The sequence below is a fragment of the Neoarius graeffei genome, chromosome 16 (assembly GCF_027579695.1).
Source record: "Neoarius graeffei isolate fNeoGra1 chromosome 16, fNeoGra1.pri, whole genome shotgun sequence".
Lineage (NCBI taxonomy): Eukaryota > Metazoa > Chordata > Actinopteri > Siluriformes > Ariidae > Neoarius > Neoarius graeffei.
In genome coordinates, this window is record NC_083584.1 from 28,418,905 (window position 1) to 28,440,423 (window position 21,519).

General features: G+C 41.2%; 1 protein-coding gene across 1 annotated transcript in view; it reads right to left on the reverse strand.

The window, feature by feature from the left end:
- The window catches only part of crtc2 (CREB regulated transcription coactivator 2), a 27,696-nt gene extending 6,856 nt beyond the window's left edge, over window positions 1-20,840 (reverse strand). Inside the window, exons 1-8 of the mRNA XM_060942046.1 lie at window positions 20,580-20,840; window positions 7,882-7,983; window positions 6,800-6,913; window positions 6,606-6,667; window positions 6,364-6,432; window positions 5,143-5,240; window positions 3,041-3,120; window positions 2,889-2,929 (exon numbers count right to left, since the gene is read on the reverse strand). Coding sequence (XP_060798029.1) covers window positions 2,889-2,929; window positions 3,041-3,120; window positions 5,143-5,240; window positions 6,364-6,432; window positions 6,606-6,667; window positions 6,800-6,913; window positions 7,882-7,983; window positions 20,580-20,759 — 746 coding nt within the window. The 5' untranslated portion in view covers window positions 20,760-20,840. The remainder of the gene's footprint in view (window positions 1-2,888; window positions 2,930-3,040; window positions 3,121-5,142; window positions 5,241-6,363; window positions 6,433-6,605; window positions 6,668-6,799; window positions 6,914-7,881; window positions 7,984-20,579) is intronic.
- Between the last annotated feature and the right edge of the window lie 679 nt (window positions 20,841-21,519).

A 21,519-nucleotide genomic window follows, 5' to 3' on the forward strand; every position in this document is an offset into this window, starting at 1 on the left:
TAAATAAACCTCACAGAGAACTACACTATATTCTGAAATCAAGTCCTCTCACAATTTTTGGAGGAATTTCACAAAACTTGACAGGATTCTTTGTTATATGTCAGTAATACGCATATTGTAATTTTGTTCAATTCAGTCGCATTTTACCAGCGTTATGGCATAGTTCCCAGTGGGGGATATTGTGCTCCACTGGCATGGTGGCGTAGTGGTTAGCACGGTCGCCTCACAGCAAGAAGGTTCCGGGTTCGAACCCAGCGGCCGGCGAGGGCCTTTCTGTGTGGAGTTTGCATGTTCTCCCCGTGTCTGGGTGGGTTTCCTCCGGGTGCTCCGGTTTCCCCCAAAGACATGCAGGTAGATTAACGTGGGGTGGCCTTGGGCTGAGGTGCCCTTGAGCAAGGTACTTAATCCCTGACTGCTCCCTGGGCGCTGTAGTGTGGCTGCCCACTGCTCTGAGTGTGTGTGTGTGTTCACTGCTTCAGATGGGTTAAATGCAAAGGATGAATTTCACTGTGCTTGAAGTGTGCATGTGACAAAGAAAGGTTTCTTCTTCTATATTAACAATTATCCTTTGTATTTTTATAATTTACTTTGCAGCTGGCTCCACTCTCAAAGCTGCGGTTATAGACAAGAGTGCTCCGAGAGCACAATATCCCCCACTGGCAACTATGCCATAACTCTGGTAAAATGCTACTGAATTGAACAAAAATCAGGGATGAGAGTGGGTGGTCATCAAAAAAGCAGAAAACAAGATAATGGTATGCGAGGGCGCCTTTGGCGCCCGAAGCCAATGGGGGGTCTGGGAGGGATACCCCCCCTAGGAAAATTTTGAAAAATAAGACCTTACAAACCACTTTTCCTGAAATCTGAGCTGTAGTAGATAAAAAAAATATCTGTTGTCTTTTTTATATATTTACATGAAAATATGTTTCAAATCAATAGGAGTATTGTTTGAATTCAAAATAAAATCACATTCTACATTCAAGGGTATGGTTATAATTCATGATCAGCAAAAATGACAAACTAAATTCACAGTAAACTTAAGTTCTATTAATGATCAAAATGTTCATAATATTAAATAAAATTTCTTAGGGTGACTGACCTTTTCTCCCTATGTCCTCATTAGTTGCACATGATTTCTTCAAAAAGTCTTTTGAAATATTTAAGTTTTCTAAACTGTCAGCATTAATTCAGATTTACTGACTATCTATCATATACATGTTCAATGTATTAATTGAGTAAATTGAGGCATTTTGAGTAAAAAAGCCGATACGAAAGAGAAACGTATTTTTAAAGAGCAGCGACGATGAACATATGCAAGTTGCAAGTTTCGATAAAATAGAACGGATGTGAGTACTTTTGTAAGAACTGTTATGATTGGCTATCATGCTCTCGCCATCGATGTTTTGGCCAATTACATTGCAGATAACACGTATTCTACCACGAGACTTAGCGAGACTAAAGATGGCGAAAATGTAAACATGTAACATCATCGTAGGAATGAATTACGCTTGAGTATCACGAAGGAACATCCCCCCCCACCCACCCACCCCCAATAAATGAAAAAAAAATTCTCAATGGATTTGGCATAATATAAAAAGGTCGATTTTTACTCAGAAAAAGCGGAAATCCGGCAAAAAGCAGAAAACTCTCGTCCCTGAAAATTACAATATGCGCATTACTGACATATAACAAAGAATCCTGTCAAGTTTCGTGAAATTCCTCCAAAAATTGTGAGAGGCGTTGATTTCAGAAGGTGAGTACCCTTCCTGGGACAGATGGACATCGCCACGACATAATCCCCCTTTGGGCCTTTCAGCCAGCGGGGGATAATAAAAATTGTGAGGGAAGTTGATTTCAGAAAGCAAGCACACCTTGATGAAATTGCCAACGTACAAGTTTTTTAATAATCAAGGGCATAACTCTGGTAAAATTTGCCCAAATTAAACAAAATTTCAATATGTGTATAACTGTCGTATAACAAAGCCTTTTGCCAAGTTTGGTGAAATTCCTCCACAAATTGTGAGAGGAGTTGATTTCAGAAGAACGTACACCCTCATGAAATTGTCAAAGTATAAGTTATTTAATCAAGGGTCAAAACTCTGATAAAATTTTCACAAACGAAATTAAATCGCAATATGCGTATTACCATCATATAACAAGGCCTTTTGCCAAGCTTCGAGAAATTCGTCCAAAAACTGTAAGAGGAGTTGATGTCAGAAGGCAAGCACACCTTCATGAAATTGTGAAAGTCCAAGGTTGTTAATCAAGCGCCACAACTCTAATAAAATATGACCGAATTGAACAAAATAACAATACGTATACTACCGACATATAACAAGGCCTTTTGCAAAGTCTGGTGAAATTCCTCCAAAAATTGTGAGACGAGTTGATTTCAGAAGGAAAACACACACTCATGAAATTGTCAAGTATAATTTTGTTAATCAAGGGCTGTAACTCTGGTAAAATATGACTGAATTTAACGAAACTACAATATGCGTATTACCAGCATATAGCAAAGAATCCTGTCAAGTTTTGTGAAATTCTTCCAAAAATTGTGAGAGGACTTGATTTCAGAAGGTGAGCACCCTTCCCGGGACAGACGGAAAGAAATCGCCATGACACAATCCCCCTTCGGGCCTTTCGGCCAGTGGTGGATAAAAATGAATAAACACCTTCTGAATAATCAGATTCAAGAATTTAAAAGTGCTGTGATATAATGTAAGGTAATAAACAAAGTATATGTCTAATATTGAATATATAGTGCACTGTGTAGGTTCTACAGCAACAATCCTGTATGTTATACTGCACATAGTGAGAGTACATAGTGAATAGAATTATTTTTGTCAATTTTTCCACTCGGTATTTAATTAACCCAAAAGCGTTCTTACTGATTTCCAGGGGTGTCACATCCAGATGATGCTGAAGGTATCTGTGAAACAATAGATATTACAATACAATTAGTGAATTATTTTAAAATATGAATCACTGGTCAACCATTTTGATTTGTGACATCATCTATATATGATATGAAGATCATAACCTTCTGTAATTTAGAAGTCCTTCCTTCCTCTTGGACATTCTCTTCAATCGGAGGCACTGGAGGTGAAAACAATGGGGTCCCTTCAAGCAAAATGTTAATTCAGGAATTATTACATCATCTTAGTATTACAGTGCAAGTGAAGAAATGTGATGTGGTCACCGTAACACAAGTAAAAATCAACGGTGACAAAATGTAGCTGCAAAATAACAAATGCCTAAAATCTAAGTGTGGGATGTTTTAATAATTTAAACGTTTACATTTAATTATTTAGCAGACACACTCATCCAGAGCGACTTAGAAAAAACAAACCCACAATTGAAAGTGTAGTAAAACAGAGCATCTAGCAGAAGTACAAGTGAGAGTGAACTGAACAGTAAAAAATAAAAATAAATAAATAAGGCAAATTCACTAACTTTAGTGCAGAAACAATAATAGACCCCTTGCACTGAAGTCACACTTATGTTAGCAACCGTTGCTACTCTTGTCCTGGGGGACAAGTGAACTTTGTTTACATACGGAAGACGAACGATACTGAAGATGTCAGATATCTGTAGTTTGAACAAAGCAACAGCTAAAAAAGTTTTACTACCAGATTACTTGGATAATCTAAGTCAGAAAGAAGCAAAGGACAGATATATACGGAAATTAGAGTTTACTAGTGGTTATGATCCATACACAATTCCTTGAAACGATTGGAGTGATGATGCAAATTTGTGGCCTAGCGTTACCTACATAGATGTTGGAATGTACCTTTTCACTGCATTTTCTCTGTTTTAATCTAAAAAACCCACAACTTATTGTTTGCCGAAAGAGAAGAGCAGAGAGGACTGAGAATCAAGCGGCTGTGGTTTGTTTACGCCGATGCTAAAACTTGTAGCGTCCTAGCAACTACTGGAAAGATGCGTACAAAAAGCCCAAAAATTCCTACTTACCCGGGGAAAACTATACAGGATTCATCTTGTGTCCTCATCCCCGGATCTTTAACCCAGCCACATATAAAAAGTTGTACGCCTCCATGCTCTTCCAGGTTTTCACCTGTGTGTCTGTGTAGAACGATGTCTGCAGCACCAGGTAGTTTGAGATCTCGGGGAACTCAACGGATGGATAATTTTCCAAATCGTCAGAAAAATCCTTCTTTACTAGCATGTAAGGATCTATCAAAGAGCAACTTTCTGAAAGTATCTTGACCATGCATTGGCCTCTAAATTGCGAAAACAGTCAGAGATGGTTTCACTAGCTCTTTGCATGCCAGTGGCCAGATCAGTTTGCCTGACCACCACTTCATTCACCAAAAGTAAACTCGCAAGCAAACAAAAGGTTAACCACTCGCAAAGAATGACCGAAAAACTTTTAACTCCGTGGATTGTCAGTGAAAAAATTGGCAAGGTTGTGGCCACACACTGTGATTGTATGTCAGGCCTTGGAGAGAGCTGTTCTATGTTGGGAGATTATGAACCAGACAAGCAGCACTCAAATATTACATATCAAGGGAAAACAGCAAGAAGACAACTGTAGTCGTGACGTCTAGAAATAACTACCGCTTGTACAAGAAATTGAGGATTCTGCATGCATAAAAAGTTAGATTCTTCTGATGTTATGAAGAAGAAACCTGCAGGACCTAGCGGTTGATGTCATCCAAGATGATTTAAAATCATGCCAAGCCGTTTATAGATGTGCATTCTGAATGCTGATTGACAGATCCAGCCGACAGGAGGCTGCTACTGGGAGGTATATCATTATCAGTTCAGTTTTCTTTTGGTAGAATTTCTGATGGTGGATCTTCACCCAGAAAAAGATATCACAAAGGTGGTCTGAGCAACTTGAGACAGTGACCGAAAAAAAAAAGATGCATCTGTGTAGCGGTGAAAAGAAAAGCCATGAAACCTAAAATCACTGGATCCAGTTATTTAGGAAACAAGGAAAACAAGATGGACCTAGTACTAACCCTTGAGGGTCTCCTGTAGTTGAGGTGATGAAACAGAACCTCTCCAAGCTACTGTATATTAAAAATATATTTATATCTATGTAATAGAAGGTAATTTCACTGTATGGACTTCATAACGCAGCATTTTAAAAAGTAGAGTTAAACGAGCAACACTTACCAGTTTTTTTTGAGCAGCCAGACAGGACCTGTTCAGGATATGGGTCACCGATGGAGGTCATCCTCACACTGGTGTGAAGGGCCGAGTCTGAGCGAGTCCTGAAAAAGACAAGAGTGGAAGAAGATACAGCACCAGTCAAAAGTTTGGACACCCCTACTCATTCATAGGTTTTTCTGTATTTTGACTATTTTCTACATTGTACAACAAAACTGAAGAACATACATGGTATTATGTGGTAAACAAAAAAGTGTTTTTAAAAAACATAATGTTTCATGTTTTAGAGTCTTCAAAGTAACCACTGTTTACCTTGATGACGCTTTACACACTACTGGCATTATCTTAACCGGCTTCATAAGGTAGTCACCTGGAATGCTTTTCAATTAACAGGTGTGCCTCGTCAAAAGTTAATTAGTGCAATTTCTTGCCTTCTTAATGTGTTTGAGATCAAATAGTAAATAATAAACACACAGGAAATAGCTCTATTCCACAACTGTTTTTCCATTTCCGGTTGAGAGTACATCGTGCGCATTCTGGCTGCCGCTTCTCACCGGAGCTTTTTTTGTGTGTGTGTTTGTGTAGTTTGATGTTTGTTTTTGTTTGAGTGTTTTTGTCCACCAGTTGTGGTGTAGCTCTGGACCCAGTTTTGGGCGTCGGTTCCCTCCAGGCCTTGGTTCCATGGGTGATGCCTGTGCTCCTAGCTATGGACTGCAGTGAGCTTGTTGCTCATTTTAACATCGTGGTTGTCCAGAGCTCTATGCGGCGGTGCTTCTGTGCTCGCTTTGTGGATCCATGGCGTGGTGTTCCGAGTGATGTCTCCCGGCGGCAGCTGTGCTGGTGGTGTGGGACTTGTTTTCGTGTGCCTTTTGGTGGGACTGTGGCTGCTACACCACTGGAATGACATCCTGACCTCTATTTGGTGGACTTTTTTCCCCCCTATAATTGTAAAGCGACCTTGTGTTTTGAGAAAGGCGCTATATAAATTGAAATTATTATTATTATTATTATTATTATTAACTGTAGTAATCCATATTATGTCAAGAACCGCTCAACTAAGTAAAGAGACACAACTTCCATCATTATTTTAAGACATGAAGTGACTTTTAATTAATAATAATAAAGAAAAACCATTGAATTAGAAGATGTGTCCAAACTTTTGACTGGTACTGTTACTTGTGACAGTACAGAATAGACCGTACAGATACCACACAGATTTGTGCTCACCTACTAAGGGCCATCATCGGCATTTGGTCCGTCTGGCATTTTTCATTTGCAGCTCTGATGAAGCAGTTCCTTTAGAGTGGACATAGAGAAAAAAATACACAACAATAAATGAGAGCTTAAATTTGAAATATGGCTGTATACATTGAGGATGTGGCAAAGCATTTTGAGAATTTCAAACAATTAAACATACAATTAATAAGTAATTAAAATTCAATTGGTAAAAACATGATTCCTTATGGTACCTCCGCCAGCTGGGGCCTGAGGGAGGAGACAAGTGGACAGACAGATAGGGGGCGCTGTCAATCTGTAAACTGCAGTTAAGGTTATCATTCTGAATTGTGACTATAGCTGTTACTTTGTAGTCTAATGATTGTAAAGCTGTGTTCATTTTGTGAAGTGGTAGCAGATTATGAATCAATTTTTCAGTGAGGGATACATGTCTCCTGTTTGTCCGTCCATGGATGCTGGGTCGGTGATCTCTCTGTCCGTGTTCTGTCTTCATCTGGGACTGTTGGGTGACACTGTAGTCTGGGTTAGACAGAAACTGACTCTACATGTTTGCAAAAAACAAAACAAAACAGAAAGTAAGGTGTTGGATGGTGGATTAAAACAAACAAACAAACAAACAAACAAACAATAAAAGAGAAACAAAAGAGTTACAGTAATCCAATGATGGATAGTCAATCATGTATTTATAACATCAAGTGAAATTTGTGTTTATATATAATGCAGCCCCTGAACAAAAACATTAACATTTGTCATGTCTTTCCTAAAAAGTTAGGTCTTTCCCTTTGCTTTAATATTAGCACCAATACTGTCAGTTAAAGTCTTATATATATGAGTGATTCCACGCTTATGGGTACTGAAATGGGGACATGAACTTATTCACCTAAAACCATTTCTTTTTTTACCATCAGGTCACAAAACATGTAATCTTTAATGAATGATATGTTAAAAGATAACTTTAATTTTCTGAGATGTAATAAAAACATATTTATATGCCAAAGTCAAGCCTATGAGTTCCAAAATGATGTCTGTTACATTACTTCTGTTATGATTGTCCATCTCGTGTCTGTGACAAATTAATTACAATCTAGCTATATACCATGTCAATCTTATTGAAAGAATGTGTATGTTTATTCTACTACACATGTTTATTAATTATATTTGCTAAAACATCACCTTCCTATGTTTCAAAAAGTAATTCTACATTGTTAAAATTGAGAATATATATGTCCACAACACTTCTGTTACGTTCTGACTTTGGCATATAAATATGTTTTTATTACATCTCAGAAAATTAAAGTTATCTTTTAACACATCATTCATTAAAGATTACATGTTTTGTGACCTGATGGTAAAAAAAAGAAATGGTTTTAGGTGAATTTTTAAAAATAAGTTCATGTCCCCATTTCAGTACCCATAAGCGTGGAATCACTCATATATAAACTGTTGATTTAATGAAACATGATCTGGTATCGCAAAATATTTAAAGCATAAGAAAGCATAAGAACTCACCTGATTTCCTGTTGGACATGCTGACATCTGACTGACATTTGGCAGCGATCCTCCATAATATGAAGCCAAACTTCTTGCTTGCTGAACTTTCTGAGCCTGAATCTGCAGTGCGAGTCATTTCAGAGTTGTTATGCATGGCAGTGCAACAAATCCTTGTTATAGTACAAAAAGCATCAAATACCTGTAGCATATTTACATTACGGTCAGTGAGGAAACAAAAAAAAAAAAAAAAAAAAAGACTCTGTAGTCTTATAACAGGGGTAAAAAGTTTAAAATATCATTAAAAGGACAAATCCACTCTGAACAACAGCATAATTAACATGAGATCTTCAAATGGTGGCCAAGATTTTTAGTTTAAACTAGCTGGTGTACTGTTACAATGAATAATGGTTTATACATTACCCACACTGCTGTTTGACTACCTGCTGTTAGTGGTGCCAGTGAGAATTCATCTCAACCAAAAATGAGCAATGCAGCAGCGCTTTAATCCTTCAGTCTGCCCAGCTCTCTCAGCTCAAACACATCAGTTTCCAAAGCTTCGACTGTCACGCAAAGAACACCATCAATGCCATTGCGCTTCTTATCTTGTAGATCACTAATTAGACAAGCCAAGTTTCTGCTATTACTCAGCTGAACTGCATCGTATAGACCCTTCCCACTGACGTCACTGGAAACCGGAAGTAAACAAACCCTGCGCCATATTGGAAGACCAACAAACTCGTGATTAGGGGGAAATAACGGCAGCGCGCGGAATTTAAACCCACGAGGCACTTGATTCATCATAAACCTACAATGGTAAACTTTTGTGCTGTGTTAGGGTGTTCCAACAAAGCTGATGGGAAAGGTGAAAAGAAGTCTTTCTACAGAATACCAGCTGTGATTGAGACACAAGCAAACCAAGGAGCTTTCTGCCAGGAGACAGAGAATAAGTGCATTACTGAGTGTCTGTGAGCAAAGGAGAGCCTGAACGTTGCAGCCTCCCTATTGGCTGTTTATTGGCTGTTTGTAAAAACGTATCAATTGTTGCCCTTCATCGCGAACTCGAGAGACGAGACCTGACGAGTTAGTTCGTTGGTAGCAGAACAAAATGTCTGGACACAAATCGGGTTTTCAGAAAAGGAAAGAAAATAAACGCAGGGTCGAAAATACAAAAAAGGAGGCAGAAAAAGCAAAACGAGTTAAGGTAGGACAAATGGTTACTTTTCTGAGGCAGCCCGCCGTGGCTGCAGGCTTTCAGTTGTCATTGAATGGTTACTTTTCTGAGGCAGCCCGCCGTGGCTGCCTGCAGGCTTATTTATTATAGCCCATTTAGTTAAAATAGTTGATCTAAAATGTTTACAGTTATAGTTATGTGATGGTTGTCCTCAGTGTTCGAACTATGCCGATATTTTTTGGGGGGGTCCCTTTTTTTCCCTGGGGGGGGTGCTTGCGCTTGTCTCGGAGCGCGGATCTCCAAACACGAGAAGCCTCTCTTATGCACATATCACACGGACTCCACACCTCCACACACGCATCGCGTCTGAAGTCATAACTCATCAGGGGAAATCGTGTCCGCATTGGCATGTTCAAAAAACAACCTCGTGTCAACAATGATACCACACGCAAGAACAAAAAAAACAGTCAGGCTACTCAACAACCAACCTGGCAGCAGCAGTCGTTGTCATATTGGTTTATTTTATCTTTGATGTAAACACAACACTTCGGATATGCAAATGCTTCCCGTTACACACGATTGCTATGTCAATAAACATCATTTTGCCAATATTTTAGAGACCCCCCAACATTTCCCAAATCATGTTTTCAAGGGATCTCATGTCTGTTTCAGGGGATCTCGGATCCCCCGAGTGCCCCCGTAGTTCGAACACTGGTTGTCCTGATTTAGACTGGTGGGTTTTTTTTTTTTGGGGGGGGGGGGGGGGGGGGGGGGGGGGGGGTGTTTGCGCGATGTTGTACCCGGGTCCAGATTAGGGCAGAACCGGCCCTGGCTACATTTCAGGTGTAGTTTGTTTTATGTATGTATGTACTTGCATAGATGTGTACTTGGTCTTCCAATATGGCGACTACTGAAATCTTGCGGCGCGGTGACGTCATGCGGGAACCCTCTATAGGTGAACTGGGTTCTGGAACACTGAATACAACTTTTACTGTCTCCATTATGTCTCTGTTGTATTCCTCAATGAATGTCCCAGAAAATGCTGAGGAAAAAAAAAAGAAAAAAAAAAAGCTCCTTCTCTTTTGTTTTTAGGAGCTAACGGGGAACTGAAGTCATTTTTAAACTTGCTTTATTTCTTAATTAACGTGTTATTCAATTACGTTTTTGATTTTATTAACCTTATATCGTGACTCGTATTGGCATATTATATTACACTTATCGGCCTTTTTGGTTTTTAGCCATGTTGAATGTAGTTCATATTGTCCATGGCAGGCGTCACTTATCCACGCAATCTTCACGAGATTTGTGCGAGACTTCAAACATGAAGTGTCAGCACCGCCATTTTGAAAACTGCTTACACAGCGGCTAGATCGCCATATCATTCCAATTTAGATGAATTTCGAGATCTGCCAGCTTCATCAGTGATGGAGATGATTCCATACGACTTCAAGCCATTGGTTAAATGAGAAAAAAAAAAACGCTTTCGGACACTAGTCCGTCGCGCTGGTATTTACATCATTACTGTCGCACAATTAAAACGCGCCAGATCAGGCAGCTGGTGGGTTTTCAAAATAATAAAATACATGCATGTATTTTTGTGATAAATACATATTATACTGAGCGCATTTCCCACAAATCAATACAAAGTACCTGCATCTTTCAGTTTTTTTTTTTTTAAATCAGGGCTGAATACTTTCTTCTTTGCCGCTGCCTTTTATTAAATCAAATTTGAGACTTTTAATTTGACTTCTTTCAGCGCGACTGCATTGCATGATGGGATATATTGCTTTGGTTAGTGACCATCAGTTGTACACTACTTTTCGTGATGCATTGTGGGATACTTTGAGTGCACTATATAGGGTGTAAATAATCCTCACTAAGGTTTCGGACAGCACTACAAAATGGCGTCCCCACTATATACTGCCCTATATACTGAGTAGGGAGCGATTTTGGACACAGAGAAAACTTCCGGCTTGATTATGTCAGCATTCGAAAGAGGGCATGCGTGTCTTTTGACAACGTTGGCAGATGTTGGTCACTTTGAGTTCCGCTGTATGCTTTACTTCCATCCTACGAAGTCTCGCACAGGTCTTAGCGAATCTCGTTTACAGCCATTGCTTTGACATATGGACTGATATATTACATAGCATATTTCAAACACTCATAACTTGCTATAGCAGTGACAAAATAGCTGTCAGAAAAGCATTCCTATATTTAATAAAATTAGATAAATAGAATTTTGATGATAAAAAAATTTGCCTTCAGTTCCTCTTTAATGATGAGTATCATCATGCCGATTTCAAACTAAACCATTTCAGCCCGATTTTGACACCATTTTGTTGTGGCCGACAAATTTCTAGCGTCGAGCCTGAACATGTACGTCATGGAACAACAAATAGGCCTTGTAGTGTGACACAATCAAAGAACAACGGTGTGGCATCTGGGACACGTCACAATACCCAGATGAAAAGTCTAGCATATCAGAATTTCTGGTATTTTCTCACTTAGTTTGATAACTTAGCATTGATTGATAATTCTCACTTCTCTGCTTCTCACTGGAGCTTTTTATTTTTATCCCTTTGTTTGTATGGTTTGATGTTTGTTCCTTGTTTGAATGTTTTGTCTGCTGGGTTGTGGCGTAGCTTTGGGCCCAGTTTTGGGTGTCGGCTTTCTTCAGGCCTTTGTCCGCCATGGGTGATGCCTATGCTGCTCGCTATGGACTACAGGGAGCTCATTGCTTTCTTTAACATCATGGTTGTCCAGTGCTCTGTGCGGTGGTGCTTCTGTGCTTGCTTTGTGGATCCATGACACGGTGTTCCAAGCAATGTTGCCCAGTGGTGTCGTGGCAGCTACGCAGGCGGTTTGAGACACATTCTCATGCACCTTTTGGTGGGACTATGGGCAGCTATGCCACTGGAATTACATCCTCTCTTTTGGTGGACTTTTTTTTTTTTGGTAATTGTAAAGCAACCTTGGGTGTGAGAAAGGAGCTATAAGTTCAAATTATTATTCTTGTTGTTAATAATAATAATAATAATAATTTCTTGACCCCCTTCCCTGATGACATGAATGATGGGCGGTGGCTAGACCTTGCTTGGAGCCGGTCTAGAATGGAGCTGTAAGGTGCATCCTTCCCTCCACTAGCCTGGGTGTATGCCTTGGGCAAGTATTAGCACAACCCGAGCCTCTCTGCCTGGGTTACGGCACAGGTAGATGAAGCTCTTTTGCCTCCGTTGCCTCTAGTTATGGAAAAAGGCTAGAGGAGTAAACCTCAATGAAAAATCCAGAGTGGGGCCCCGTAAGCAGTTGGTTCAGTGTTCTTGTCTTCCTTCTGGCAGCTCCTGCAGCCAACCCGATGCCAAATGTACTGCTCTGCTTTCCTTTGGATTTCATTGGTGAGGCTGAGAGGGGGATTCAGACAATTGGGCATCCCTGAGTGTCCTTACACTTTTGCCCTGGCGCTACGTTATGGAGAGGTCACTTCATTGCCACTGGTCCCCAGTGGCTAAAACAACATGGGAGGCAGCAGTTACAAGTGATAAGTCCAGACCGATTGGCGTAGGGAGGATGCTAAAGGTAGTCTCTGATGGTGGGACGAACCATTGTGTTTCACTGGTCAGCTACCGCCCGTCCCAAGCCGGGCAGCCCCCGGCCAGTAAGGTGCTGACCCGCCACAGTCTGCCTGCTCCAATGGGTGCTTGGAGCTAAGCCAAACACTGAAAAGCAGATTGTAAACCTTGCACCAGGCAAACAACAGAGAAAGAAAAACACCCTAAGAATAGCAAGCTGGAATGTCAGGACCATGTGTCCTGGCCTTTCCGACAATCTCCAACAAATTGATGACTACAGGAAGACCGCCATCATTAACCGCGAGCTTATGAGACTCAATATAGACATCGCTGCACTACAAGAGCCCTGACTTCCATCATCCGGAAGTCTCAGAGAACAGGACTATACATTTTTCTGGCAAGGAAAGGAGCCTGGAAAACCTCTTGAGCATGGTGTTGGTTTCGTAGTGAAGAATTATCTGCTATCAGCTGTTGACATCCCACCTGAGGGCACTGAATGCATTTTATATCTTCGTCTGTCAACATCCTCAGGCCCAGTCAACATTCTGTGCGTGTATGCCCCCACAGTCTCTTCACCTGCAGAGGCAAAAGACCAGTTCTGTGAAGAACTTGACAACACCATCAAAGATGTTGCTCCCTCTGAATACCTGTTCCTCCTTGGTGACTTTGATGCTAGAGTTGGCTCTGACCAAGGTTCATGGTCTACTTGCCTCAGTCACTTTGGTATTAGCAAACTAAACGAGAATGGGCAGAGGCTTTTATAACTCTGCTCCCATGATCACCTTTGTATTACAAACACGTTCTGCTCCACCAAGCCGATCCATCATGTATCTTGGCGCCATCCACAATCTCGGCACTGGCACCAACTCGATCTAATAATAACAACACGCAGAAAAACATTGAATGATATACTTGTCACTCGCAGCTACCACAGCGCTAATTGGGATACTGACCATTCCCTGGTTGCTAGTAAAGTACGTCTCCGTCCCAAGCAGGTGTTTCGTTCAAAGCAGCAATGTCATCCCTCGCATCGATGCAGCCAAGACAGCCATCCCAGATCGGTGTGTATGTTTTGCTCAGTCGATCGAGGATGCTCTCAAGGACAGTCCCATCAGCTGCATTGAAGCTAGGTGGAACTATGTCCGAGACTCAATCTACAACTCTGCCTTAGAGACCTTTGGACGACAAGTACAGAAGAACCCAGACTGGTTTGAAGCAGGGATTGCTAAGTTAGAGCTAGCAATCAAGGCAAAAAAGAAAGTGCTTATCCTTTACAAGAAGGACCTTACTGCGCAGTCGCTTGCATCACTCAGAAAGGCAAGAAACGATACTCAGCAGATTGCTCGACGTTGTGCAAACGACTACTGGATAAATCTCTGTCAGAGCATCCAAGCTGCTGTTGACCATGGTAACATCCATGGCGTGTATGATGGACTGAAGAGATCCTCTGACTCAAAGAAAACCAAGTCTGCGCATCTTAAATCAGCTTCTGGTGAGATCCTATCAGACCAGAGCAAACAGATGGAGATGTGGCCAGAGCACTACCAAGAACTGTACTCAAGGGGAACTACTGTTACAGAGGCAGCTATTACAAACACTCCCTCTCTTCCTGTAATGAAAGAATTGGACACGCCACCTAGTTTTGTGGAATTTTGTGAGGCTGTAAGCTGCCTTGCATGTGGGAAATCTCCAGGCAAGGATGGGATCCCAGCGGAAATAATCAAGGCAGGGAAGAATACCGTACTTTTATCCCATCTGTACCAACTCCTTTTGCAACATTGGGAGGAAGGCTTTGTTCCCTAAGAGATGTGCAATGCCATTATCGTGAACTTGTATAAGAACAAGGGAGATCAAGGCAACCGCAACAACTACCATGGAATATCACCACACGTAGTCATTGGCAAGGCCTTTGCTTGTGTAGCACTCAACAGGCTACAGAAGCTTGTAGACCGCGTCTATCCTGAATCGCAGTGCAGTTTTAAGGCTGGAAGATCAACGAGCGACATGATCTCCCTCAGGAAGCTTCAGGAAAAATGCCATGAACAAAGACGCTCGCTACTGGTTGCCTTTATTGACCTAAATAAGGCTTTCGATCTTGTCAACAAAGAGGGCCTTTTCACTTTACTTCAAAGACTGGGCTGTCCTCCAAAGCTTCTTAAGCTGATCATGTCGTTCCACCAAAACATGAAAGGCACGGTCTGGCATGAAGGCAAAACGTCCGATCCTTTTCCGATTGAAAATGGAGTCAAACAGGGCTGTGTTCTTGCCCCAACGCTTTTCGGAATCATCATCTCCCTCCTTCTCTGCCATGCCTTCCGTGAATGCGAGGAGGGTATATACCTCCATACCAGGAGCGATGGAAACCTCTTCAATCTGGCGTGCCTTCGGGCAAAGACAAAAGTACGGCAGATCCTTATCAGGGAACTACTCTTTGCTGACAATGCAGCTCTTGTAGCACATTCTGAGGATGATCTACAGCATCTTATTAACTGCTTTGCACTTGCTTGCCGAGAGTTTGGCCTAACTATCAGCCTAAAAAAGACCAAAGTAATGACCCGCGATGTTAGCAACATTCCGAGCATCCGCACTGACGACCACACTCTCGAGGTAGTTGACGACTTTGCCTACCTTGGCTCTATTGTCTCTGGTAACATCTCCATGGATGCGGAGCTTGATCAACGCATTGGCAAAGCTGCAACATCCATGGCTCGCCTGGCGAAGAGAGTACGGGATAACAGTCTACTAACCTCCAATACCAAGCTGGCAGTTTATCAGGTGTGTGTGCTAAGCACGCTTCTCTATGGCAGTAAAACCTGGACACTGTACTCCCGCCAGGAGCACAGACTAAACTCCTTCCACCTAAGAAACATCAGCCGCATTTTGGACATCTCTTGGAAAGATCGTGTCCCAAACAAGATTGTGCTTGCTTGTGCAGGCATCCCGAGCATGTTCATCTTTCTTTCTCAGCGACATTTGAGGTGGCTAGGACACGTCAGGCGTATGGACGATGGACGTATCCCAAAGGATATTCTTTATGGAGAACTCGCATCTGGCTCTTGCCCTACAGGCAGACCCATCTTAAGATACAAAGATGTTTGCAAGCGTGACATGCTGTCTTGCAACACCAACCCAAAGACCTGGGAGACGGTTGCAGCGGAGCATGGGAATTGGAAGGTAGCTGTAAAGGCTGGGGTCTTGAGAGGCAAGGAGAAGTGTTTCCAATGCTCAGATGAAAGAAGAGAGCTCAGAAGGCAGGGGCGTATCTTGGCCCCTCTTGGTCAAGAATCTGTGTTTGTTTGTGATAACTGTAGCAAGGCCTGCCAATCTAAGATCGGTCTGCATAGCCATCGTAGAAGCTGTATCAAAAGTTGACTTAAAACGCAGTTTCCATTGCCTCTTGAGACAGACAGATGCCAGCAAATAATAATAACTTCTTGACCCTCTTCCCTGACAACATGAACGATGATTGGTTGGGGTCAAATTTGTAGTGCTGCCAGTCTCCTGACCAAAACATGGCAAGAATGTATAGCACTATAATTGCCTAATCTGACAAGGTGACCATCGTGAAAGATGTGTGTCGTCTGATCAGCATGGTGGTGTAGTGGTTAGCACAGTCGCCTCACAGCAAGAAGGTTCTGGGTTCAGACCCAGCGGCCGGCGAGGGCCTTTCTGTGTGGAGTTTGCATGTTCTCCCCGTGTCTGCCTGGGTTTCCTCTGGGTGCTCCGGTTTCCCCCACAGTCTAAAGACATGTGGTTAGGTTAATATGGGACGGCCTTGGGCTGAGGTGCTCTTGAGCGAGGCACCTAACTCCCAGTTGCTCCCTGGGCGCTGTTAGCGTGGCTGTTCACTGCTCTGGGTATGTGTGTGTTCACTGCTTCAGATGGGTTAAATGCAGAGAGGAAATTTCACAAGTGTGTGATGAATAAAGTTGTGCTTTCTTTCTTCTTGAGCACAGCATAATAGAATGCACAAGGGTTAAAAAAAGAACATAAAGCAGCAAAAAGATTAACAAAAACGAGCACAAGGAGATCAAAAGTTCATAAATATAGAATAAAATTAATTATAAAAAATAGAATAAAAGCAGGGGTGGCACGGTGGTGTAGTGGTTAGCACTGTCGCCTCACAGCAAGAAGGTCCGGGTTCGAGCCCCGTGGCCGGCGAGGGCCTTTCTGTGTGGAGTTTGCATGTTCTCCCCGTGTCCGCGTGGGTTTCCTCTGGGTGCTCCGGTTTCCCCCACAGTCCAAAGACATGCAGGTTAGGTTAACTGGTGACTCTAAATTGACCGTAGGTGTGAATGTGAGTGTGAATAGTTGTCTGTTACCCCTTTTCCGAAAGCGTTCTTTCCTCTGGCCCAGCAAAGAGTTGGTGCTAGCCTGGAACCGTTTTTTCTGGTCCCAGAGCCAGTTCTTTGTCAGTGGAAACAGAAAACCCGGTTCCAAACTAAGCACTGGCCCTGAACCAGCCCTGGAACTGCTTTGGTGGAAAAGGGGTATATGTGTCAGCCCTGTGATGACCTGGCGACTTGTCCAGGGTGTACCCCGCCTTTCGCCCGTAGTCAGCTGGGATAGGCTCCAACTTGCCTGCGACCCTGTAGAACAGGATAAAGCAGCTAGAGATAATGAGATGAGAAAACAAAACTAAAACACAAAAATAAAGGACGAACTTTCAAACACCAAAATAAAATTGATGGATTTACAAATTAATAATATTAAGGGTTGTTTTACAATCAGGGTACAAAGTTTGTGTCACAGGGGTCCAAAATTCAAATTGATTCAAACTGGTTCTTGTACCAGTTTTTAAGTGAAGGACAAGTTAAAGAACAGATTTCAGGTAATTTTTGACATATGTGTATGGTAGTTTTGTGTAATCTGCTATAAGATAAAGAAGATTAAGTGTAGCTTTAAGCAGGGCTGGGAGAAACAAATCAAGTGATTCTCGGAGAGGACATTTTTTTTGACAATTCAGAATCCACTACTTCCATAGTGCTTTTAAATATAAGGCTGTAAGCTTTGTGTTAGTTGTCTAATATTTATGTCCCAATATCTTGACCACATTTTAGGATGAAAATAATCATTTTAGATATGTTATTTTATATTGAAAAATTAGCTGTCTCAGAGAGGACTTTTTTTTTTACACAATTACACAGTTTTTTTTACTAATTTGATCAAAACAGTCTGAAAACTTACTGCCATTCAACATTAAAACTCAACTATGTTTCCAATGATATAGAACCAAATATGTGTTTTATGGTATAAAGAATGATTTAAGTGCATCCCTTTTGGAGCCACCTGTGGTCAAAAAAGCACTTTTTCTAAATGACACGAGTAATTTTGCTAAATATGATATATATTGCCATACATTCACCAAAAATAACATTATCACCAAATTTTTTTTTTGCATGGTAAACAGAGCTATCACAGGGCTACAATAAACAACCAAGTTTATTTAGTCAAGCCTTTTGATATTGAAGATAATAAGTATTAAATGTGATTTTTAGCTTGCGTACCCTGATTGTAAAACAACCCTTAACTATTTATTAACAGGTAGATTTTATTAGTTATACAAATATGGATGCTGATATATTAGAAAGGTGATATAAAAACATAATATTTTTAGGATGTTGAGGATATTATGATCCATACAGCCTACTATTAGGATTATCTTTATAATATTGTACATTTACAGTTCTGTTCTCATATGAGAGAAAGTCACTCAGCCCTAATAAACCCTCAGTTTCATTTCTTTTTTTGTCATTTACTTTTTATTGGTTTTTGATTTTGTATGTAAATGAACAAATAATTAACATGAAGACCTATAGACAAATACACAAAATATCCAGGGAAAAGTAAAAGCGTACAAAAGGGGATTGGAAAACACCTCCGTTCATGAAGGTGGAAAGAAAAAAAAAAGGACAAAGAAATGAAAAAACATGAAAGTATTCTAATAGTCCAATCTGAGATTACCTGAAGTCTGGTCTTATGGTAGAGATATATGTAATCCATTTTTGCCAATTTTCAATAAATACCTCTTTTTGTGTTCTTAGATTGAAAGTAATTCTTTCCGTTACAAAGATGCTGTACACAATATCAATCCATTCATCTACACTAGGTGCCTCCCTCTTCAGCCCTTTCTTCGTTATTGATTTCTTACAGGCCACCAGTAATATTCTCAGTAGATATTTATCTTTGTTCCTCCACTCCAGTTCCTCTCGATCCACCAAGTATAACACATTGAAACAAAAAGTTATTTTTGTTGAAAACACAGTCTCTATAATTTGATGTACGTGCAACCAAAATGGGGTCACAATAGGGCAACACCAGAATATATGATAGTGATTCGCCTCTTTGCTTCCACAACATCTCCAACATTCTGTCTGATTCACTCTTAAAACACATGTGTTGAAAATAACACAACTTGTGTTGTTTTTTAACACATCTCTATGTCCAGATTGGGACAACAGAACTTTTGTTCATTTTAACACATTATTTGTTATTTGTGCAATTTTGGTGTTAAACATTTCTGAAATATAACACAACTCTTGTTGAAATTAAACTTGCACAAAAGATGTGTTGATTTCCAACACATTCGTTTTAAGAGTGTTGGAATATGATCTCTTTTGGTATGGAGTGCAGAAATAGCGAATGAGATTTTTCCATGAATATTCTCTCCAAAGTGGAGAATTTGTTGTTTTCCAGTGTTGTTTGAAAATTTCCTTCCAGTTCTCCTGTGAGATTGTGATGTTGCCTTCAGTTTCCCATCTTGATTTTACATTAGATATATTTTCTTTGTTAAGAGATTGAAGACTTGTGTATAATTTTGAAATTATCTTCTTAAAAGGCAAGGCAAGTTTATTTATATAGCACATTTCATACACAATGGCAGTTCAATGTGCTTTACAGAAGTAAAAACAAAAACAGTAAACAATAGAGAAATAAAATTACATAAAATAATTTTATCTTTATTCTAAAATAATTAATTAAAAGAATTAAAAGAATTAAAAGAAAATAATAATAATTAAACAATAGTAGAAATAAAATATTAAAATGCCAAAAAGAAAAAGGAGAAAAAGAAAGAGAAAGAGAAAAAAAAAACTAAAAGGTTTTTAAAAGGTTAAAAGGTTCATCTTTATAAGCTTTTACAAATACCTGTAGAATATTGTTTTCAGATTCATAATTTTTTTTATAATGTTTTTCCTGATACAGTCTCTTATTTGTAGATATCTGAAGAGGTCCTGGTTCTGTAGGCCAAAATTATCCTTGAGATCTTGGAAACTTCTAACCGTACCTTTATTTATTAGTGAATATTATGTTGTAAGCCGGCGGCACGGTGGTGTAGTGGTTAGCGCTGTCGCCTCACAGCAAGAAGGTCCTGGGTTCGAGCCCCGGGGCCGGCGAGGGCCTTTCTGTGTGGAGTTTGCATGTTCTCCCCGTGTCCGCGTGGGTTTCCTCCGGGTGCTCCGGTTTCCCCCACAGTCCAAAGACATGCAGGTTAGGTTAACTGGTGACTCTAAATTGACCGTAGGTGTGAATGTGAGTGTGAATGGTTGTCTGTGTCTATGTGTTAGCCCTGTGATGACCTGGCGACTTGTCCAGGGTGTACCCCACCTTTCGCCCGTAGTCAGCTGGGATAGGCTCCAGCTTGCCTGCGACCCTGTAGAACAGGATAAAGCGGCTAGAGATAATGAGATGAGATGTTGTAAGCCCTAAGGAGGTCCATCCCTTGACTCTATAGTCGTGTTGACTTGGTATAAATTGTGGGTCATAAGCAAACCCAGTTTCATTTCTGATCACATTCAATAAACACTATGAAGCGACAGGATGTGGGTGTGGGTTCTCAAGTTTCAAACAAAAAAAATAGACTTTTTAAAGTTGCATGACCCAGTGTGTGATGTAAATGTACAGTAGTGGTATATTCTCGTTAAATCCGTGACACACTCGGCTCAGTGTGTGAGAGCAGCCTGAAGGCCTTGACTCACCCTGGTGGAAGTGATGTCCATCATAACCTCCTGGAAGGCGGCTATATCTTCGGCTTGCCGCTGAATCTGCAGGGCGATTTTCTCGCTGAATTTTCGGGGGTTGCAGGTTAAAGACCCGGAGCCTGAACCGGTCCACTGGCCGCGTCCTGCAGCTCCAGCAGCTGCTCCTGTCAAGTTCATTATTATACTGTGCTGTGAAGAAAAGTTGCCTTCCCGTTATCCAACATGGACATTAGACTCGAGAGAGAAACACTGGAGAGATTACAGAGGAAATGCATTGTGGGAAATGGAGTTCGAACAACAAGCGAGCTTCTGAAACTACAAGTAGCTAGACAGGGTTGCCAAGTATATGTGATAACCCTGTTCATCATCTCATCTCATCTCATTATCTCATCTCATCTCATTATCTGTAGCCGCTTTATCCTTCTACAGGGTCGCAGGCAAGCTGGAGCCTATCCCAGCTGACTACAGGCGAAAGGCGGGGTACACCCTGGACAAGTCGCCAGGTCATCACAGGGCTGACACATATGGCCCTTTTCCACTACCCTTTTTCAGCTCACTTCAGCTCGACACGGCTCGCGTTTCGACTACCTCAGAGCAGCACGACTCAGCTCGCTTCAGCCCTGCTCAGCACCCAAAACTCGCACGGTTTTGGAGTAGGGCTGAAGCGAGCCAAACCAAGCCGAGTGGGGCTAGGGGCGTGAGGAGACACTCCCCTGTGCACTGATTGGTGAGGAGGAGTGTCCTCACACGCCCACACATGCCCTGCGAGCACGCTGGGATCTGTAAACACCGTAAACCCGGAAGAAGAATAATTACAAATTACGAGAATTTCTGAAGCCTTATGCGCCTCGCCTCATCTATACGCTCTTGCCAGTATCTGTTGGCGTTGTCGGTGACAACAAGCCACAGCACCAAGACCAGCAACACTAACGACTCC